The following is a 19,444-nucleotide window of genomic DNA, read 5'->3' as shown; positions in this document are numbered from 1 at the left end:
ATAATGATCTGTGTCTTAATGTATTATCCTCTGTATTTACAGGATTCCAACAAGTCTAGTACACAGAGTCTGAGTGATACAGGCTACTCCTCAGATGGCATATCCAGCTCCCAGAGTGAGATTACTGGCTTGATCCAAGAAGACTCTATCAAGCTCAATGAGAGGGGGATCACTGACCAACGCAGTCCTCCAAGTCCATCTGAACTAACAAAACTGGAAAGTTCAATGCGACCTCTGTTGGAGTCACATACAGGCACCGTCCAAGGACAGCACCGTGATGGAAGGGACAATGCAGATCAGCAGAGGCCTCGATCTTTGTCCATAACACAAGATCAAGAATTTGAGTCTGATGAGGAGGCATCAGATGATCTGAGCTGTAAATTAAGACATGATTATGTGGAAGACAGCAGTGAAAGTGGACTTTCTCCATTGCCACCCCGGCAGAAGAAGTCACAGAAAGAGCTAACTGATGAGGAGTTTATGAGGAGACAGATTCTGGAGATGAGTGCAGATGAGGAAGATACAGCAGATACTGAGGGTCATGTAAAGTCAAAAAGGAGCCATAAACACAGTGGAGATCTAGGAAAAGACAGGCGTCGCTTGACACAGCAATCTAGCAGTTTTGAAGAAGACTCAAAAAGTGCTGATAACTACAAATCTGCTGAAGCTGATGACATGTTGGCCTCTCAAGGTGGTCTGAGACGGTTTAAAACTATAGAACTGAATAACACAAACAGCTACAATCGTGACATGGAACTCAACACAGATCATGACCTTAGGGAGCCTGAGCTTGAGATGGAAAGCCTTACTGGGTCACCTGAAGAAAGATCACGGGGAGAATACTCTTCAACCCTTCCTGCAACAACACCAAGTTATACCTCTGGAACATCTCCAACTTCTGTGTCATCAATGGAAGATGACAGTGATAGTAGTCCTAGTAGACGACAAAGACTTGAGGAAGCAAAGCAGCAGAGGAAAGCAAGGCATCGATCTCATGGCCCACTACTTCCCACTATTGAGGACTCTTCAGAAGAAGATGAATTGCGAGAAGAGGAGGAACTTCTGAGAGAGCAAGAGAAGATGAGAGACTTAGAACAGCAGAGAATTCGCAGTACAGCCAGGAAAACCAAAAGAGACAAAGAGGAACTAAGGGCACAGAGACGTAGAGAGAGATCAAAGACTCCTCCTAGTAACCTTTCACCTATAGAAGATGCATCCCCAACAGAAGAGCTCAGACAAGCTGCAGAAATGGAGGAACTCCATAGATCATCCTGCTCAGAATATTCTCCTTCCATGGATTCAGAAGCTGAAGGATTTGAAATGGGATCAAAGCTGTACAAGTCTGGCAGTGAATATAATTTGCCTACATTCATGTCTTTGTACTCCCCAACAGAGAAAACATCTGCTGTCTCTCCATCCACAGCAGATAAATCGTTAAAAAGTGCTGAAGAGGTTTATGAGGAAATGATGCGAAAAGCAGAAATGATGCAAAAGCAGCAGCAACGTGCACCAGGAGGACCAGGGCAACAAAACCAGGAAAGAATGCTTCAAACTGACAGGAAACAGCATTTAGATTCTGGAAAGACTTCTTTGAGTCCGGGTACAAGTCCTACCCAGATCTCAGCACCAGTCTCATTCTCTGGAAACGATCCTTCAGGTAGAGGGGCACAAAGAATGCAGTCTACTCAGAGTCATTCACAAAGTCAAGTTCGAATGAACAATCAAACCTCTAAGGGAGGCCATAGTGGTTCCCCACAGTCTCAAATTAGGCAGCCTGCTCCAACACAGCCTCAAGGAAGACCTGGTGTTCAAGGGACTGCACAGGGTCAAGTGACTGATCCCGGAGCTTCCTCTTTAACATCCAAAATGTTCTCGTATTTCAAAGGCTCAAGTCCTTCAACATCCCCCTCTACCTCCCCCACACACAGTCCAACACGTGGCCCTGCACCTTCTACCATTTCTACAGTGGCACCCACTCAAACCTCTCAAAGCCCCCATAGATCTGGGGCACCACGTCTTGCAAGACAACAGTCCTCCCAAGATTCCCCTGTTATAGTGATTACATTGGGATCAGGGACTACCAGTCAAACCAAACCAGCCACTGTAAATTCCTCCACTTCACCTTTATCCTCACCGACAAAAGATAGCCAAAAGACAATTTATCAGACTCAACATACATCAAAGTCACCCACATCACCACAGAAATATCCAACCCACCAAACATCCCAGCATGTCTTACAAAGGGCACAGATATCAGAGCGGGTTAGTTTGGCTGCGAGTACAGCCATCTCTGCTGGTTCCCAAAGTAGTGGATCTCTTCCTGCGGGAAATATATCCTTATGTAGAATCTCAACTGTACCTGGTACCTCAAGAGTTGTAGAGCAAGGCACTATTGCTCCTGGTAGTAATATAGTGGATCTTAGAGCACCAATGAAGCCTGCCCCAATCATCATGACAGATCAGGGTATGGACCTAACATCTTTAGCTTCTGATGCAAGGCGATACTCTCTTGATTCAGAAACAGCCCCAAATCGTCATACCGCTGTGCAACCTCTTATTATGAATCTAAATTCACAGGCACAACCTCAGGTGACAACAACTACACCAACAACAGTAAGTGTCACTGTGGCAGCATCTATGTTCATATCACAGCCAAAGCAACCAGTTGTATATGGGGATCCTTTGCAAAATAGAGTTGACTTTGGCCAAGGAGTTGGATCTGCAGTCTGTTTGACACAGACCAGACCACTAATTACAGATCCATCCATTCCAAAAATTGATGCATGCCTGGAAAATTTAGGCATTCAACAGCAGCAACTTCAAAAACAGCAACAGAAGCTTCAGCAACAACAAGAGCTCCTTGAACAACAGCTCCAGCAGCATCATCAAAATGCATCTTTTGCTCGATACAACTTAGCAAATCAAGTACAGCCAATATTGTTAAAGAAGGACTTGGTTGTGAGTCAGAACACCAGTGGAGGGACACAAACAGCAGTTAGTTCCATTGCCAAAATATCCCCGCTACCTCCACCACCATTATCATGCTCTGCATCTACCACACCTACACTTGGTCATGACATATATGGTGGAGTGGCTTTGGAACTAAAGAACAAGCCTGCTGTAATAAATCTCTCCACCGGGAATCCCCAGGTAATGATGGTGCAGTTGGAAGAGAATAGCACTCAGGGAGCAACAGTAACTCAACTTGTTAAAAGAGAGGAGCCTCCTCCACCAGTTGATGTTCTAGATCTCACAGGACAGATTAAACCAGAGAATCAGTTAGCTTGCTGTGATGTTGTTTACAAGTTACCATTTGCCGGCAGTTGCTCTGGCCCTTTTGCTCAGAGGGGTAAGACGACACCATCAGAGCCACCTGCAGAGGCAACCCAAGTTCATGGGCAGCAGAGCCAACCTATAAACGATGCTTACCAAACAGCTACTATACAAGCAACTGCAGATGAATCCAAATCCTTTATGTTGCCTCCTGCAGGACGACTTCCACCATCTATGTCAGACAATAATCTAGCAGGTTCAAGTCTCCAATATTATCAGAGGACGGATCCTGGGGACCTAGCAGTGGATTTAAGCACCATGAAGCAGGCCTATGAGGCAGGATATCTTGGAATGGGTTCTCAATATGGGTCATACACAGACTTACGCCATCAAGGAGGTGATTCAGCTCCGTCATTACCTTTGAGAAGATATGGTTCAATGTCCAATATAAATGCAGAATATGGCTATCCTCCACGTGATCTTGGTGGTTTTCAAGAATCTAATCTTGCACAGTACAGTGCCACAACAGCTAGAGAAATTAGCAGAATGTGTGCTGCTCTCAATTCCATGGAGCAGTTTGGGAGTCGATACACTAGCAACCCTGAGCTTCTGCAGTATGGTGCTGGAAGAGGAGGCCCTGCAGGTAGACTTAACCTTCAACAAGGACTAGCATCTATCAGAGCCAACTTGTTGTATGGTCCTGATGGCAGACCAACAGTACATGGTCAAACACTTACAAATTTAATAAACGCTAGACAAGCTAGTCTAAGATCTTTATATCCCCCTGCTGGAAGAACAGCTGATGGCATGATATATTCTACTATCAACACCCCAATAGCCTCCACCCTACCAATCACCACCCAGCCTGCCCCAGTTCTTAATCCCATGTTAAGAGGAGCATATGGACCTTACACTTCAGGAGGTGTAACTGCTGTACCTCTGGCTAGCCTCACCAGGTTGCCTCAAGTCACCCCAAGAATGCCTCTTAATGCTCAGGCACCTTACAGATATCCTCCTCCAAATCAGTTTTCAGCAGCTGCTCCAGAAACTTTGTCAGGAAGTGTCCCACCTTCTAGTACATCACAGGAAGTTCCAGTTTATCTGGGAAAGCCTACAGCCCCTGGCAGTATGTCAACAACTGCATCACAAAAATCTGGTCAACCTGTTTCAAATATGGGCATGCAAAACATACAACCAGCACATACTAGTGTTGTACCAGTCCAATCAGTTGTCAATGCTCCCATAACGCATATGCCAGTAGACGGTACTACAATGCAACTCCAATCACAGCCCCAAACTCAACCACAGTCATTGGTCAAAGGTCAGGAACAGGCTCAAGGCCAGCCTCAGACACAACCTCAACCACTAACACTGCCACAAAAACAAACCCAGGCAATTACCAGAGTGTTTCCAGATGCATCTGCCAGTACAACTATAACAACATCTGCAGATACAGAAAAGGAAAAAGAAGAAGAAAGATTGCGACAACAGCAGGAGCAACTCTTGCAGCTAGAACGAGAACGTGTTGAGCTGGAGAAATTGCGTCAGCTACGTCTACAAGAAGAGTTAGAGAGGGACCGCGTGGAGCTTCAGAGGCACAGAGAAAAGGAACATCTACTCATGCAGCGGGAAATTCAAGAACTTCAAACCATAAAGCAGCAGGTACTTCACCAGCAACAGGCTGAAAGGGAAACCCAGCTTGTGATGCAAAGAGAGCAGCTGGCACAGCAAAGGATGCAGCTAGATCAAATTCATTCTCTGCAACAGCAACTCCAGCAGCAACTTGAGGAACAAAAGAGGCAGAAAACAGCAGCCATTGAAGCAGCAGCAGTTGCAGCTGCAGCAGAAGCTGCGGCTGCTTCAGCAGCTGCTGCTGCAGCGGCTACAACAGCTCAAGGTGCAATGCAAGGTGTGATGGTTGGTGGAACTACTCCTCAAACCATTTCAATTATCTATGACCAGAGTGGCAGAATTATTCCTCAAGAGGGACAGAGTGTGCAGCTTTTGCCATGTGCTGATGGGCAGGTGGTCCAGGCAGTGGTGTCCACTAGACCTTTGCCCAGTTCTTCTTCAGAGATGTCCCTTAAGAATAGTGAAGAACACGGAGATAGGATTATGAAGAAGCAAAACTCAATGCCCCGTTTGAGGAATGGGTCAGAGGATGAGTCTGTGAAGAGAATTGCAGATTGCAGTGTCCAAACTGATGATGAAGACACAGAGGACAAACTCATGTCTCGCCGTCGCAGAACTAGACGTATAGCTGACTGCAGTGTCCAGACAGATGAAGAGGATCAGGGTGAGTGGGACAGTCAGCCAATACGCCGCAGACGTTCAAGATACTCAAAACATTCTGAACCAACTGCAGACTCTAAGAGTGATGCATCTAAATCTAGTATTGCCATTCAGACCACCAATGACTCTTCATGTCAGACTGAGTCAGACCAGTTGGGCAGAATATCTCCAGCTATACACATTACCATGGCTGAAACATCAAAGGTTGAACTCCTTCACTACATATCTGCTCCAGAAAGAACCCATAAGGGAGAGAGTTTAGCATGCCAAACTGATCCAGAGGCACAATCCCATGGAGTGGTTGCTCCTCAGCTCAGTGTTCCCACTACTGTAAGCCCCTATTCCACCAGTCTACAATTAGTTGGTGCCACACCTACCAAATTTGAAAGGAGAAAGCCAGACCCATTAGACATCGGATACCAGCAAGCTCAGCAGCAAAATGAATCTCCTTCACGTCCGCCACCCAAATCTCCACAAGTGCTATACTCTCCAGTATCTCCTTTGTCCCCCCATCGTATGTTAGAGACTACCTTTGCTTCCAGTGAGAAACTTAACAAGGCACATGTGACTCCCCAACAAAAAGCCTTCACTACAGAATCACCACAGAGGCATCAGACTATTCCAAGGCCCATAAAGAGTGTTCAACGGTCAATGTCCGACCCCAAGCCTCTCAGTCCAACATCAGAGGACCCAGCCAAGACCAAATTCTCCCTATACCAAAGTCAAGCCAGCCCAGCGAGTCAGGTATGTAACCATTTCATCATAGATTTGTATTTACTATTCAGTGTTTTGTTGTTGACATCAAAACCACAGCTTATAGACAGTAAATTAGACAATGATCAAAATCAACATTTAAACCATTTATACACCGTGGGGCTGTATAAAAGTATAGAATTTGTTGTTGTTTTATTCTGCAATTTCATAATTTTTTTTAGTTGCATGTTTACTTATTTATGTGTATATAATGTGTGATAAAAATAGCAGGGATTGAACATACTGTACATGTAAATCACACACACACACACAGAGAGGGAGAGAGAGAGAGGGGGGGGGGTGAGAGAGAAACTGCTATATCTGGCAATGTCTCTGAACTGCTAGGGGGTGGCACAAACTGTAGGCATACTGGGTCAGCCCTGCTGTCTTCCGGCTTGTCAGCAGCTGGTCAGAGAGTCTTTCATTCTCAGTTTGAATCCTGTCTAAAGAATGCTCAGCCTCCTGCATTCAGTGTACCGCACACCAGATAAAAGGAGTCTTTATTTTGTTACTTCATCCAATGACTATTATATAACTGAAATTCTTTAATGGATTATCTACCTCCACATTACTGTAGGTATGCAGATATTTTTATTACTTAATGTCTACTTACTGTTTTATTGTTTGTAAACTGAAATGTGATTATTGTGGTAACACTAAAGCACTAACTCTAGTATTGACGTCAAATCATTACAGTTAATTATAATTGTAGCCTTTTTGTTTGCACAAAATGCATTGCTTGACATAATGTATTGCCTGATTATGGATCTTTTATAAAATACAGGGCTATGGTTATTTTTTTATAATTACTTGAAATTAAAACATTTAAAATTTTGAGTGTGCTTGCAGTACATTGTCAGGTAATGGTTGGTTTAGTTGGATTTTTATGTTGGTCTTTTTTCAATGTATGCCCCAAAGTCCCAGAAGATATAAAGTATATTTAAATGAAACAGAATGCAGCATGTTTAATATCAAGACAGATTTACCTAACTAATCTTAAAACATACTTTGAAATGTTTCTGGTTGCTGTCATATTAATCTCTAAAATCTCTGCATTCCAGATGTCTGCCTTGCAACAGCAGAACGCAATGATGAGAAAGGTGAAGAGAACTCTCCCCAGTCCTCCTCCTGATGAGACACCTTTACCAATTGTGACACCAGCAATTCCCCATTTATACAGTTCCCCTGGGGTATCCCAGAGGGTTTTGCCACGTACTGCACAGGGTGCAATAAAAGCAGGCTTGTTGAGTGAACTAAAAGCCGTAGAGCAAGAATCCACCAAATTACGTAAACAACAGGCTGAGCTAGAAGAAGAAGAGAAGGAGATTGATGCTAAGCTACGATGTTTGGAAATGGGCATCACTCAACGCAAGGAAACCAGAGTGAAAGAGAGAGAGAGGCGAGAGTTGGCATACTTGCGATGTATTGGAGATGCACGTGACTACATGTCAGACAGTGAACTGAATAATTTGAGATTAGCTGGGGTAGCACCAGGCACCTATGAAGAAAATGGAATGCTGTCACGTCCAAGTACAGCTCCTCTCAGCCAGTTTACTTCTGATTTGAATGCATCTCAGTACCCTCCTACCTCTTCATATGTTCCATATCAATACCCACAGCCCCAACCCACACCCACGCAACCACCCACTGCCACCTATCAGATTGGGTTTCAGCCAGCACCATACCCAACCTCCTCACAACCCCAGCCTGGAACCTTCCAACCTCATCCTCCTCAACCTTCAAATTATCAAACCCCAGGGCCATACCAGACTCATAACTATGGTCAGCCTACTTATGAGTCTGACCTTGGATTGCAGCAGCCCAGTCACCAGGGTTTCCAACCACCAACTGCACCTTTAGCAGGCCAGACTCTACCTTATCCTGCACAAAGCATGTCCTTCCAACCTCAAGGAGACATGCTTTCTGCCCATCAAAGGCCAAGGCAAACTTCACTAGCTGATCTGGAGCAAAAGCTACCCACAAACTATGAAGTGATCAGTAATCCTTCAATTCCAGTTGCAACATCAGCTCAAGATACTGGATTCAGCGGTGTCTATTCCTCACCATTGAACAATGCTTATGGTCAGTATCGGCCCTCTGATCAACCTTTGAATGAACGTATCCCAAGTCCTTCATCAGGATATGGAACAGATGCTGTCTATGCCACAAATCTAGAACAAAATATCCCCAGAAACTATGTCATGATTGATGATATCAGTGAACTCACAAAAGAGAATATGGGGTCCTCTGATATGGCACGGTTAGGTTATGGAAGTGAGAATGGCCCACGTGGACCAACTTATGGTGATGGTTCTGAGAATGTATATGGAAGAACTTCAAACACCTATCAAAGTGGAGTAGACAGCCATGGACACCCAATCACCTCTGTAAGTGGTGGTTCTGGCTATTATTATGATGACTATAAGCACTCTTCACGCAGCAGTGGGGGAATGGGCAGCCAGAAGCACTCATCCAAAAATCTGGCACCTGCTGTTTCGTCCAAACGTAGCAAACATCGAAAGCAAGGCATGGAGCAAAAAATTTCCAAGTTCTCTCCGATTGAAGAAGCTCGAGATGTAGAGTCAGATCTAGCTTCGTACACTATGACAACATCGACTGGTGGTAGCTGCACTGTGGTGTCCAGGACTGGTGTGAAAAAAAGCTATGACCAGCAGAAGTACTATGGATCAAGGGAGGCTTTGGAAGAGGATGATCGCCTATATGGCTCTGGACGATCAAGGTCCACAGGTTATGGTATGGATAAAATTTCCTCTAGAGACTCAAGTGGCTACCGAAGTAAGTCTTATGAGAGGGATGCTATGGAGCGATCACAAAGGGGCACCCATGGTCGTAGTGGCCGTCCTTCTATGCGTACACAGAACTCGGAGGAAGAGAGCCCTCTGAGTCCTGTTGGAAAGCCCATGGGAATTGGTCGTGGCTCTGTGCCAGATCCCCATGATGTACGAAATCAATATGGCTCCAGCCATTCCTTACCAGATGTACAGGACCACCATATGAGGGATATGCCTAAGAGTCATGTATATAAGCCAGATGACCCTTACCTTGCAGATGACATGCACTGTGCTGTTTCAGACAGTGAAGGTAACTGGTGCTGAATTTAAAAACTGCATGTTTAAATGCACCCAGCAGTTAAAAAACTTGCATGCCAATGATCTTGCCTTGAGGGCAGAGAGAACAGAAGTTTGGACTATTGTTTTTTATGAATGCTGTAATCAATGCATGAAACCACATATGCCTTTTTGCATGAACTGCATGATATGTTATGTTATATGTTTTGATTGATTTAAATGTATTTTTTGTTATTCTTGTTGCTGGATGTTGGATGTTGGCTTTCTTTTTTTTTTTTGTTCCTTGGCTGTTTTTTTTTTGGGGGGGGGGGGAGTGATGCATGGCTCGCTGTATTCATTGCCAGATCTTGTTACTGGCACTTCCTGTAGTACAAAGTATTGACTTTCTCCCTTCATTTCCCAAAAAAGCCTATCATTTGGGTCAGGAGGAAACAGACTGGTTTGAAAAGCCACGTGAAGCTCGTTCTAAACACCACGGGAGTGGAAGTCACTCATCTTCTAGCAGGAGAGGCAATGTAAAGCACACTTACCATGATTATGATGAACCCCCTGAGGAAGATCTCTGGCCTCAAGATGAGTATGGACACCAACGGCATTCCTCTTCCACCTCATCTCGGGAACACCGTCACCATGGCAGCAGTTCAGGGAGACACTCCTCTTCCCGTCATACCACAGATGATCCCAGGTCATCTCGTTCTTCACGATCACATCCAAAAGATCCTTCCATCCGCTCAGATGGGCGAAACACCTCATCCTCAACACAGAAAAGATCCTCAGATCCACGATCTGGCAGCCACCGAGACTCAGGAGAATACTCTCGTGATCCATCAGGCCACCACCATAGTTCAAGTGGACAAAGAGGCCAGAGGCAACCAGGTTCATCCAGGAGGCAGGAGCCTTCTTCAGGTTCCAGGCCACAGCAGGGTCTAGGAGAGCAGCAACCACAATCCCAGCAAGGACAGCAGCGATCAACCGCTGGCCAGCAAGTGTCTGCCAAGCAGACAGGGTCTTTGCCACCTGAGACAGGGCAGCAAGGACAACAACAATTGGGACAGACAACCCGTACACAACAGCAGCCACTACAGCAACCTGGACAACAGCCAGCAACCACGATGGGAGCAATTCAGCCCACAACCACAGCTGCTGGTATGGTAACAGGAACAGCTCAACAGCAGCAATCTAAGCCAGGTCAAGCTCCAGCACAGGCAAGACAACAACCAGGAGGACCACCCACTGCCCAGCCAGCTGCTGCTATGGTGAGTTTTCATGAGTCCCTCTGTGCCTTGGCATTTAAGCTGTTCTTTGTCTCTTATTAAGTTTTGCATATGTGATTGACTTTTAAAGTGTGATGCAAAAGAAATTTAAAAATGTATATTTTTAACATTGACTTTTTATTGACTGTCCAGGCTAAGTCTGACATAGCTGCACCTGCTCCTGCTCCTGCTCCTGCACCAACTCCTGCAGTTGCAATTGGATCAAAAGCTGCACCACAGGCTGCAAAACCACCCCAGATTCCTGCCACAGGAATTGGTAAATTAAAATAACCCCTAACTCCTAGATAATTATAACTTTAAATTTCAGCAACATGAATTTTCAGGGAAACATGTTTAATTACTTTTCCATGATCTTAGCACATTATCATTTGTTTTTTCAGGTTCAAAGGCAGCACCCCGGCCAGGGGGTATAGGTAGCGCTGCACAGCCGCCTGCTGAAGGGGAAAATGTGCTTACAAAGATCCTGCAGGGAGGAGCAGCGGAACAAGCTGGAAAATTAGGAGATGGTATGGAACTGTGAATCATAAGCAATCAAAAAAATTGGCAGCAGGGACAGAGACAGATGTTATGGAGAATATGTGCCATGTCTTGACTGAGGATAGTAATTAGTTACCATTTAGCAGATGCTTTTCTTCCAAAGCAGCTTTTACTACAGTCATTTCAGCAATGGCACCCAAGGGTACCCAAGGTATAAGTGAAAAATGGTGGGGGTTAGAGCACTGTGATCTCAGTAATTCTTGAAATCCTACAGTTACCTAAGACAGAATATACAGCTTTTGTTTTTGTAGCCCAGATCTTTTAAGATATGGCACCTGTGACCTTTAATGTGTTTTTGCTCTGCTAATCTTTCTTACAGCTGTGTCTGCTCTCGGGAAGAAGTTTACTTCATTTTGGTGATCTGCCAATAGGAAGGTGAGAAAACCCTGTGCACCTGGAATAAAACAGTATGAATTTCATTTGTTGTGGTTTATGCTATTTGGTGCTGGATTGGTAGACATGTTGTTCACCAACAGAACAGAACAGATGAAGATGAGACTTGTTGGTTTAGCTAGTTAAAAAAAAAACCACACACATAACTTAACGTCAATATTCCAGTATGTCTGGACTCAGTATGTCAGCTAACACATTTCTCAAGTTAATCTTTTAAATGATTAGTTTTTGTAACTTTTTACTGCTACCTGTAGGAATTTCATTTGAGCTTTTGAAAACTGTGTGAAACGTATTTTTTTCTTTTTAAATGTTCCTCAGGTGTTAGTTGGGGTGACCTGGGCTTAGAACTGCAAAATCTTAGAATCTGTATCTGCCATTTAACATCTTTAGCTGAGGGTGGGGTACATCTGAAAACACGGGTGAGTATTTTATTCTGCAATGCTTTACTCCAGTACTATATATATATATATATATATATATATATATATATATATATATATATATATATATATATATATATATATATATATATATATATATATATATATATTCAGGGCAATGTAAATACTTAATAAGTAATAAGTAATTGCATTCTGTATAATATACAACATTCAGTCAGTGTACAGTCTCAGTGCATTGTGGGAGATAAAACAATAGAACGTATACAAATGAAAGTCAAGAGTTTTCATGCAGTGCTATACAAATACAATATGCAGGGCAATGATTTAAAAAGGGTAAAGAACAGAGTATTTCCTCTGATTTTTGCTTTTTGCTCTGTACTAAAGGTTAGAGCTCAGGCTAGCTGACCCTGATCTCAGGCCACTCTGAACTAACCTTTGACTCTTTAGCTTGGGTGAATTAGGTCAGTCAAAGAGATCTATAATTAGCAGGCAGATCAGTGGGCTTGGATTAGCATTAGCATCCAGGCAAAGCTCAGTCATCTTTGTGGCGTAAATATTCTGATGAGTCACATTAATTAAAACTGTCAAAAAGTTGTTACAGAAATGACACTGAAACCATACAGAGAAAGTAATGAAATTCTGCACATTAATTTAGCTCTGAACAGTGAAACATGGTCCTGTGAACGGGTTCCCACTCTACTTCTTATTCTCTGCTGAGCATAGCCAATGAGACCATTGGGTCTTTTAATTAAAAGGGGGATTTAATTTCCTGTAGTTACCGTATTTCTCCTACTCTTTGTCAGCCTGGGATCTGTCTATTGCTTATTTAGTTTCTGGTATCATATCATGGTGACTGATGTGGTATTTTACTGTCAGGGGGTGGGTTGCATGTGCAGATCCAGAGAAAGGATCTGGGATAAAACAGGTTTAGGGGCTTCTTAAACCATGGCTAATCCAATTCAACTCTCGGCTTACTATCCAATCCAAATCCTGCTCCATACATCAGCGTGGTTTACTCACACAGTCACATTGGAAAGTGAAGATGTGTCAGGCCAGATACTACACCTATGATAAAAACTGTTTCCATTCCCATTTGTAGATTTGTATCTGCCAGTTTCTGGATTTGAGATGAGCAGCTGAACATCATGCCTTACATTTAAATCCAAGCCCTTTCTTATTATAATTTGTACAGCTTTTTCAAATCTGCAGTGTCAATGTCAATTTTACTCGACAAAGCTTTTCATGATCCCCATAAACAGTGAATTTATCCTGTTTTGATGCTTGGTCTTTGTCTGTTCGTTGCTGGTTTAAGAAAGTTGTTGTCTTCTGCCCTCTAGTGTCTAAGAAGAGGTGTACTGTGAAACCCTTAACCTTTTTGTGTAAATTTACTTACCCTCAGGCCAGCAAAGATGTATAGTGGGTGACTTTTATTTCCTTCAGTAGAACATTAAAGAAGACTTGAAACCATGGTGATTCACAAAATGCAGATTAACATCTACTACAGACACTGATAATCTATATATATATATATATATATATATATATATATATATATATATACATATATATATATATATATATATATATATATATATATATATATATATATATATATATATAGACAGTTGAAGTCAGAATTATTAGCCCCCCTTTGATATTTTTTCTTTCTTTTTTTAAATATTTCCCAAATTATGTTTAACAGAGCAAGGAAATTTTCACAGTATGTCTGATAATATTTTTTCTTCTGGAGAAAGTCTTATTTGTTTCATTTTGGCTAGAGTAAAAGCAGTTTTTATTTTTTTTTAAAACCATTTTAAGGTCAAAATCATTAGCCCCTTTAAGCTATATATTTTTTCGATAGTCTACATTACAAACCATCGTATTGATATCGAACTACTGTCCAGGCCTAACTCCACAAGACCTTGATTTATAGTCAAGGCACATTTTACCTGTAAGTGTATATGTATATATATATATATATGTATATATGTATATATATATATATATGTATATATATATATATATATATATATATATATATATATATATATATATATATATATGTATATGTATATATATATATAATATATATATATATATATATATATATATATATATATATATATATATATATATATATATATATATATATAAAATCTTTATATATATAATCTTTATATATAATCTATAATATATATAATCTATAATATATATAATCTCTATCTATCTATCTATCTATCTATCTATCTATCTATCTATCTATCTATCTATCTATCTATCTATCTATCTATCTATCTATCTATATATATATATATATATATATATATATATATATATATATATATATATATATATATATATATACAGGTAAAATTTGCATTGACAATAAATCAAGGTCTTGTGGAGTTAGGCCTGGACAATAATTCGATATCAATATATATTGCGATGGATTTTTTTTCAATAACAGTAAAATGATTTTTTTGAACCCATTTCCGATATTTTGATATACATTTGCATATATATATTCTATTATATATATAATTTTATACATTATCATTTGTCACTGAAAGACGTTCAGTGCTTAGCTGTCAGAAAGAGCGTGATGTCACTTGCGTGATGACATACATCACAGACACGCTGCCAGCGCTCAACTGTTGGAGAGCAGTAAGCACTGTTGCAGAAAGTTTTAGCTACAAAATGAGTGCCCTGAATACAGATTTGAATGAACAAGCTTCCCCCTTCCAGACACCAAAACCAGCTGTGTCATAACACCTACCTTACGACAAACAGTCTCAACGTCATAAAGACATTACTAAAGCTGTTACAAACTTCTTGGCTAAGGACATGATGCCATTTAGTATGGTGGATGGCGTGGGCTTCAGGAAAACTATGTCCATCATTGACCCCTGATTCGAGCTCCCTAGTCAAAAATATTTTTCATGCACGACTACACCTGTGGTTTATGGTGAAGTTAGGGACTGGGTGGAAGAGCAACTTAAGTCAGTGTTGTATTTTTGTCTTAACTAACACTGGCTGAAGGAGTTTGTTGTTTAAATCATTAATCAGCCTGTTCTAGTTCAAATGGAAATATATTGTTAGTAAGCTGAGTCTAAGAGTTTTATTTATTTATTTTATTTCACATTTCTTGTTTGTGAAGGCTAAATACAAATAAAAAGTGAACATATTTTTTTTTTGTACTGTTTTGATTTTTTTTTTAAGTTATAGAAGCCTGGAGGTGTTATACACTTTGCAAATTTAGTTTGCAGACATTTGTAGGTACAGATATCCATTGTGTGCGCTCTCGACATTTTTTTGCCTTGATTTTTAATATTGTCCATATCGATATCGGAATTATATCGTATTGACCGAAATCAAAAAAATATATCGTCATCAATTTTTGCCATATCGTCCAGCTCTATGGTCGGTAAAGAAAATCAGGCTGTTTTAAGAGTTCACAATTAGATATTGCTTGATAGTAATAGCAAGTTTGGGAGAGGGTCTCCCTAGCTCGGAGATACTTGAGCCCAGGGCTCCCGCATGGTCAAGTAGCATGACAGGGGGTCCAAGATCAGGTAGTTCTCGAGAGCACCCCCGGGTAAAGGAGGAAAGGGGGAGATGGGGTAGTTGGTGGCATTCTTCAAAACAAAGATAAGGAAGGTAGGATGAATGGGTTTATTTATTGGAGCCTAGAATTCATCTGATTGGACTAGCAATGATTATTTATGCGAGACCAGCCGCAATATCATATGATATCAATAATATCATGTGCACATCTCGAAATTATGCCACAGTCACACTAGAGTTTAAGCTTGCAAAATTCTGTCGCACGGCGCAGTGAATAGGGGCGTGATTGAACAAGATGTTTAGACATTTAAAAAGCGAGCATTTGGTCCATATTTAAAATTTCTGTCCAGAGAGGTCATGTTTTGATCCTCGATTGGTCTCATGCGGACAAGTGATGGATGCAATTTTGCAGATCAGAGTTCACAAAGCTTGAACTTTGCAAAGCAGTGAACTGCGAAACAAGACGCTCGAATTTGTGTTTCCGGTCTGGCGCATTCACGTGAGTTTGAATGAAAGTCTATGGGGAGAAAAGTGCTGTGTTAGTTTAGTTACAGCTTTAGTTAGTAAAACTTCAATAATAAGTAACTTCCCTTAAATTTAGATCATTAAAGATTTGTTCATTTTGTTTCATCAGACCTCCGTGTGTCATCAGAAGTTGCAGGTATTGGTTTTCTTTTGGTTTGGTTGTTTTTGTTTTGTTTACTTGCATTTGATGAATCACCAAGGATTACGGTTTCAGCTGCATATCTTTTATATTGTTGTAATGAAGAAAAAAAAATCCCCTGCATCTTGGATGGCCTGAATGTGTGTAAATTAACAACAGATTTTCAGGGATGGGTTAGCTACCCCTTTACATTTGAAAGTAAAATGTTTTGAAGGTTGAAAACTCTGAAGATTGCACTCATATTTTAATACTTTTTTCTTTTATGACTTCTCCAGATACGTCACTCAACCCATTGAAGTTTCAATGAAACGTTAAGACGAAATCACAAACACCATCTATCCTAGGAAATCAACCCAATCAACCAAAAACGGAGGCTTAATCTCTCTTCCGAAGCGTTTTCAGTTGCTGTTGAAGCAATTACAATTCTCAAAATGCCAAACTGTCTGTTCTTTTTGAGGTTTTTCCAGACAATTATGTCTTCCCTCACATGACATAATCTGTGCTCAGGTGACCCTCCCTGTTCCCAAAACAGCATGAAGATGTCAGGCAGCAGCAGTTCTTAGCTTTTTGCAGTCCTAATGAAGACTTCAATTCCCAGACTGGAAGAGACCGTAGCAGTGAAGGAGAACGACTATCTTACAAAGGCTTCAAACAAACTCTGTCAAAAAAAAAACAAAAAAAAGTATGCTCGATTTCTAAGATCTTGACATTCCAATATGGCGATGATTGACCCTCTCTATGAATGTTTTTGTTTCTTCCTTAACCTTTTGTCAAGTGTGTAATGAATGCAAATGTGTAAACCGTGGACATGGAATGCACGCACAAAAAAATATATATATGTATACATATATGAGATATATATGAATCCATATCTAGAAAACTTTTCAAAGTCTCTAAGGGTGAAGCCATGTGCACCTTGTGTAAAAAGCTGGTTATTTAACATAAAACTATTGGTGAAGTGCAGAGGTCAGTAATATCAGAATGTTAGCATAGTCGTGTCCCTCTTTTATCAACCATTAAGCCATTGCTACCTTGTCTCAGAATACCCTAAGTTTGCATTGTTTTGGCGTTAGCTTATCAGTTTTGCCTAATTTTATTTTAAATTACGAGCCTTACTAATATTTTTTACTTGTATACCTCACAAATTTTTTAAAGTCATCCTTACTTGATTTATTTTGCACAACTGTATACTGCTAAACATGTACATATCTCTCGTTAACACTCTGCTTATGTAAGATATTGATTTGTGTATTTATGGATTTATATTTCTTGTATTGCTTTGTTTAATGTTTGGTATTATTATTTATACATTTACATATTTTTTTTCTCATCATTATATTGATTATCTTAAATGTTTTTATATAGTTTTGTTTAGTTGTTTTTTTCCCTGAAGCAATAGCATGCTAATCCGTACAGAGCACAATAACTTTTGCTGAAAGTGATCCGCAATCATTCAAGTTCCTCATTACAGATCTGATTGTCAAACACAGACAGGTAAAAATAAGTTTCTACAACCCCCCAACAAACTACACCGATATTAACATGACCCCCCCCCCCCCCCCCCCCCCCCACACACACACCCCAAAAAAAAACCCCAGCACATTAACCGGTTATGTACATCCACCAAAAGGGTTTGATCCAATTTCAAATATTCTATGCAATAATCCATGTAAAACCATTCCCACTCTGAAATCCACCACCGACACGGCGTTACAATCGGTTCAACTATGAATAGGGACATGTTTGTATTTACCTTGTATGTATGAAAATATCGAACTACTAGATTCCTTTCATTTTCTTTTAGTGGCATGTTTATGAAAGCCCTCGTCTTCCCTAGTTTTCAGGGAATCTGTTGCCAAAGGGTTAACTGTGTGGACTGTTGGTCTTGGACATCCACCATCTCTGTTGCTTGCAGCATGAATTCTGCTCAGCTCTCTTTGGCTCCTTGTAATGCTGTCATTCGCTCTTCGTGTCTGCAGTTTGATCAGGCGACAAGACGGGCACACAGCTTATGCACTCGTTATTCCGTCTCCTCCAACTGGAAATGTCATTTTATGTCGTGTTGGGTTGCGAATGTTTTTCGGGTTCCTCACACTGGAATCATGGTGAATTGGTCAATATAAAAAGAAGGTAAAGAAGAGAGTGGCTGACACAAGAACATGTTTTCAGTGTTTCCAAGAAGTTTAGCGGACTTGCTGTATACGTGATCACTCTACAGTATGTAGCATGAATTCACCTCCATGCCATCTATATGAAAATCAGGGCATGCACGTTGAAAGCACAAACTGTCCATCGTCATTTGAGTTCTGTAGGGCCTCATTGGTTTGAACGTGTCATGAGGTGGTAGATTCGAGGCGAATCTTTTCCTTTTCGATACTGGAATGCTCTTTAGGCAATCACGACTACACTGAAGAATGTGAAGTCTTCTACATCACAGATACCACGGAGATATTCAATAACAAGTGCATGAGCCAAAGTTGCCACCACAAAAGCCGGCCACAGTGATGAGATAGAAATACGCAAACACAGACATATCCACATAAACAGGCATGTGCACGCACGCACACACAAACACACACACAGACTAAATGTCGCTGTAAATACTGACTTTGGTTATTTTGTACAGTGTTTAAATATCATGAGTAAAATGATGGCCGTCTTGTGCAACTTCACGCCGGCCTTGCTGCCAACCTTTTGTGCTTTTGTGTATAAAAGAATAACGATGATTATTGTTATTATTATGAGGAAAAAAATATCATAGTATATATGTTGCTGGCTCTCAATGACTGTTGACTACAGTGGAAAAAAACGAGAAATGTACAATCTGGTCTGTGTAGGGTTTCTATACATATTGTGTTTGTTAAATCTAAATACAATGGAAATAATGTAAGTGGCTTCCATCATGAGCGTGCCAGAAAAAGAAGGTTCAGTGAATAAGCAGATGGGGTATGAACTCAGTCAGGAATCGGGAAAAAAACAAGACGAATCTCCAGGAAAACGCACTCACGAATGAAGATTCACTCACTGTTGTAAGTGCAATGGGCTAAATGTGAGTCCAGTATTCATTGTGAAATATTGTGTTCTTTTCAATGTATTCCTGTTAAACGATAAATTTTGGTGCATCATGTCATGTAATGTGATTATGAAAATAATGAACCTGCAAATTGTTTCCAGACTGGAGAAGAATAAAGTCAAAAAATTACA

The 19,444-nt window shown here is 40.9% G+C and overlaps 1 protein-coding gene across 1 annotated transcript in view; it reads left to right on the top strand.

Annotated features, from left to right (window-relative positions):
• Nucleotides 1-19,444, top strand: part of bsnb (bassoon (presynaptic cytomatrix protein) b) — a 208,633-nt gene extending 189,189 nt beyond the window's left edge. Inside the window, exons 5-12 of the mRNA XM_056467786.1 lie at nucleotides 43-6,309; nucleotides 7,380-9,420; nucleotides 9,816-10,663; nucleotides 10,814-10,937; nucleotides 11,062-11,187; nucleotides 11,538-11,593; nucleotides 11,930-12,030; nucleotides 16,516-19,444. Of these exons, the coding sequence (XP_056323761.1) occupies nucleotides 43-6,309; nucleotides 7,380-9,420; nucleotides 9,816-10,663; nucleotides 10,814-10,937; nucleotides 11,062-11,187; nucleotides 11,538-11,578 (9,447 nt within the window). The 3' untranslated portion in view covers nucleotides 11,579-11,593; nucleotides 11,930-12,030; nucleotides 16,516-19,444. The remainder of the gene's footprint in view (nucleotides 1-42; nucleotides 6,310-7,379; nucleotides 9,421-9,815; nucleotides 10,664-10,813; nucleotides 10,938-11,061; nucleotides 11,188-11,537; nucleotides 11,594-11,929; nucleotides 12,031-16,515) is intronic.

Source organism: Danio aesculapii, chromosome 11 (genome assembly GCF_903798145.1).
Source record: "Danio aesculapii chromosome 11, fDanAes4.1, whole genome shotgun sequence".
Taxonomy (NCBI): domain Eukaryota; kingdom Metazoa; phylum Chordata; class Actinopteri; order Cypriniformes; family Danionidae; genus Danio; species Danio aesculapii.
Note: the sequence above shows the minus strand (reverse complement) of the source record. Positions and strands in the feature narration are given on the sequence as shown.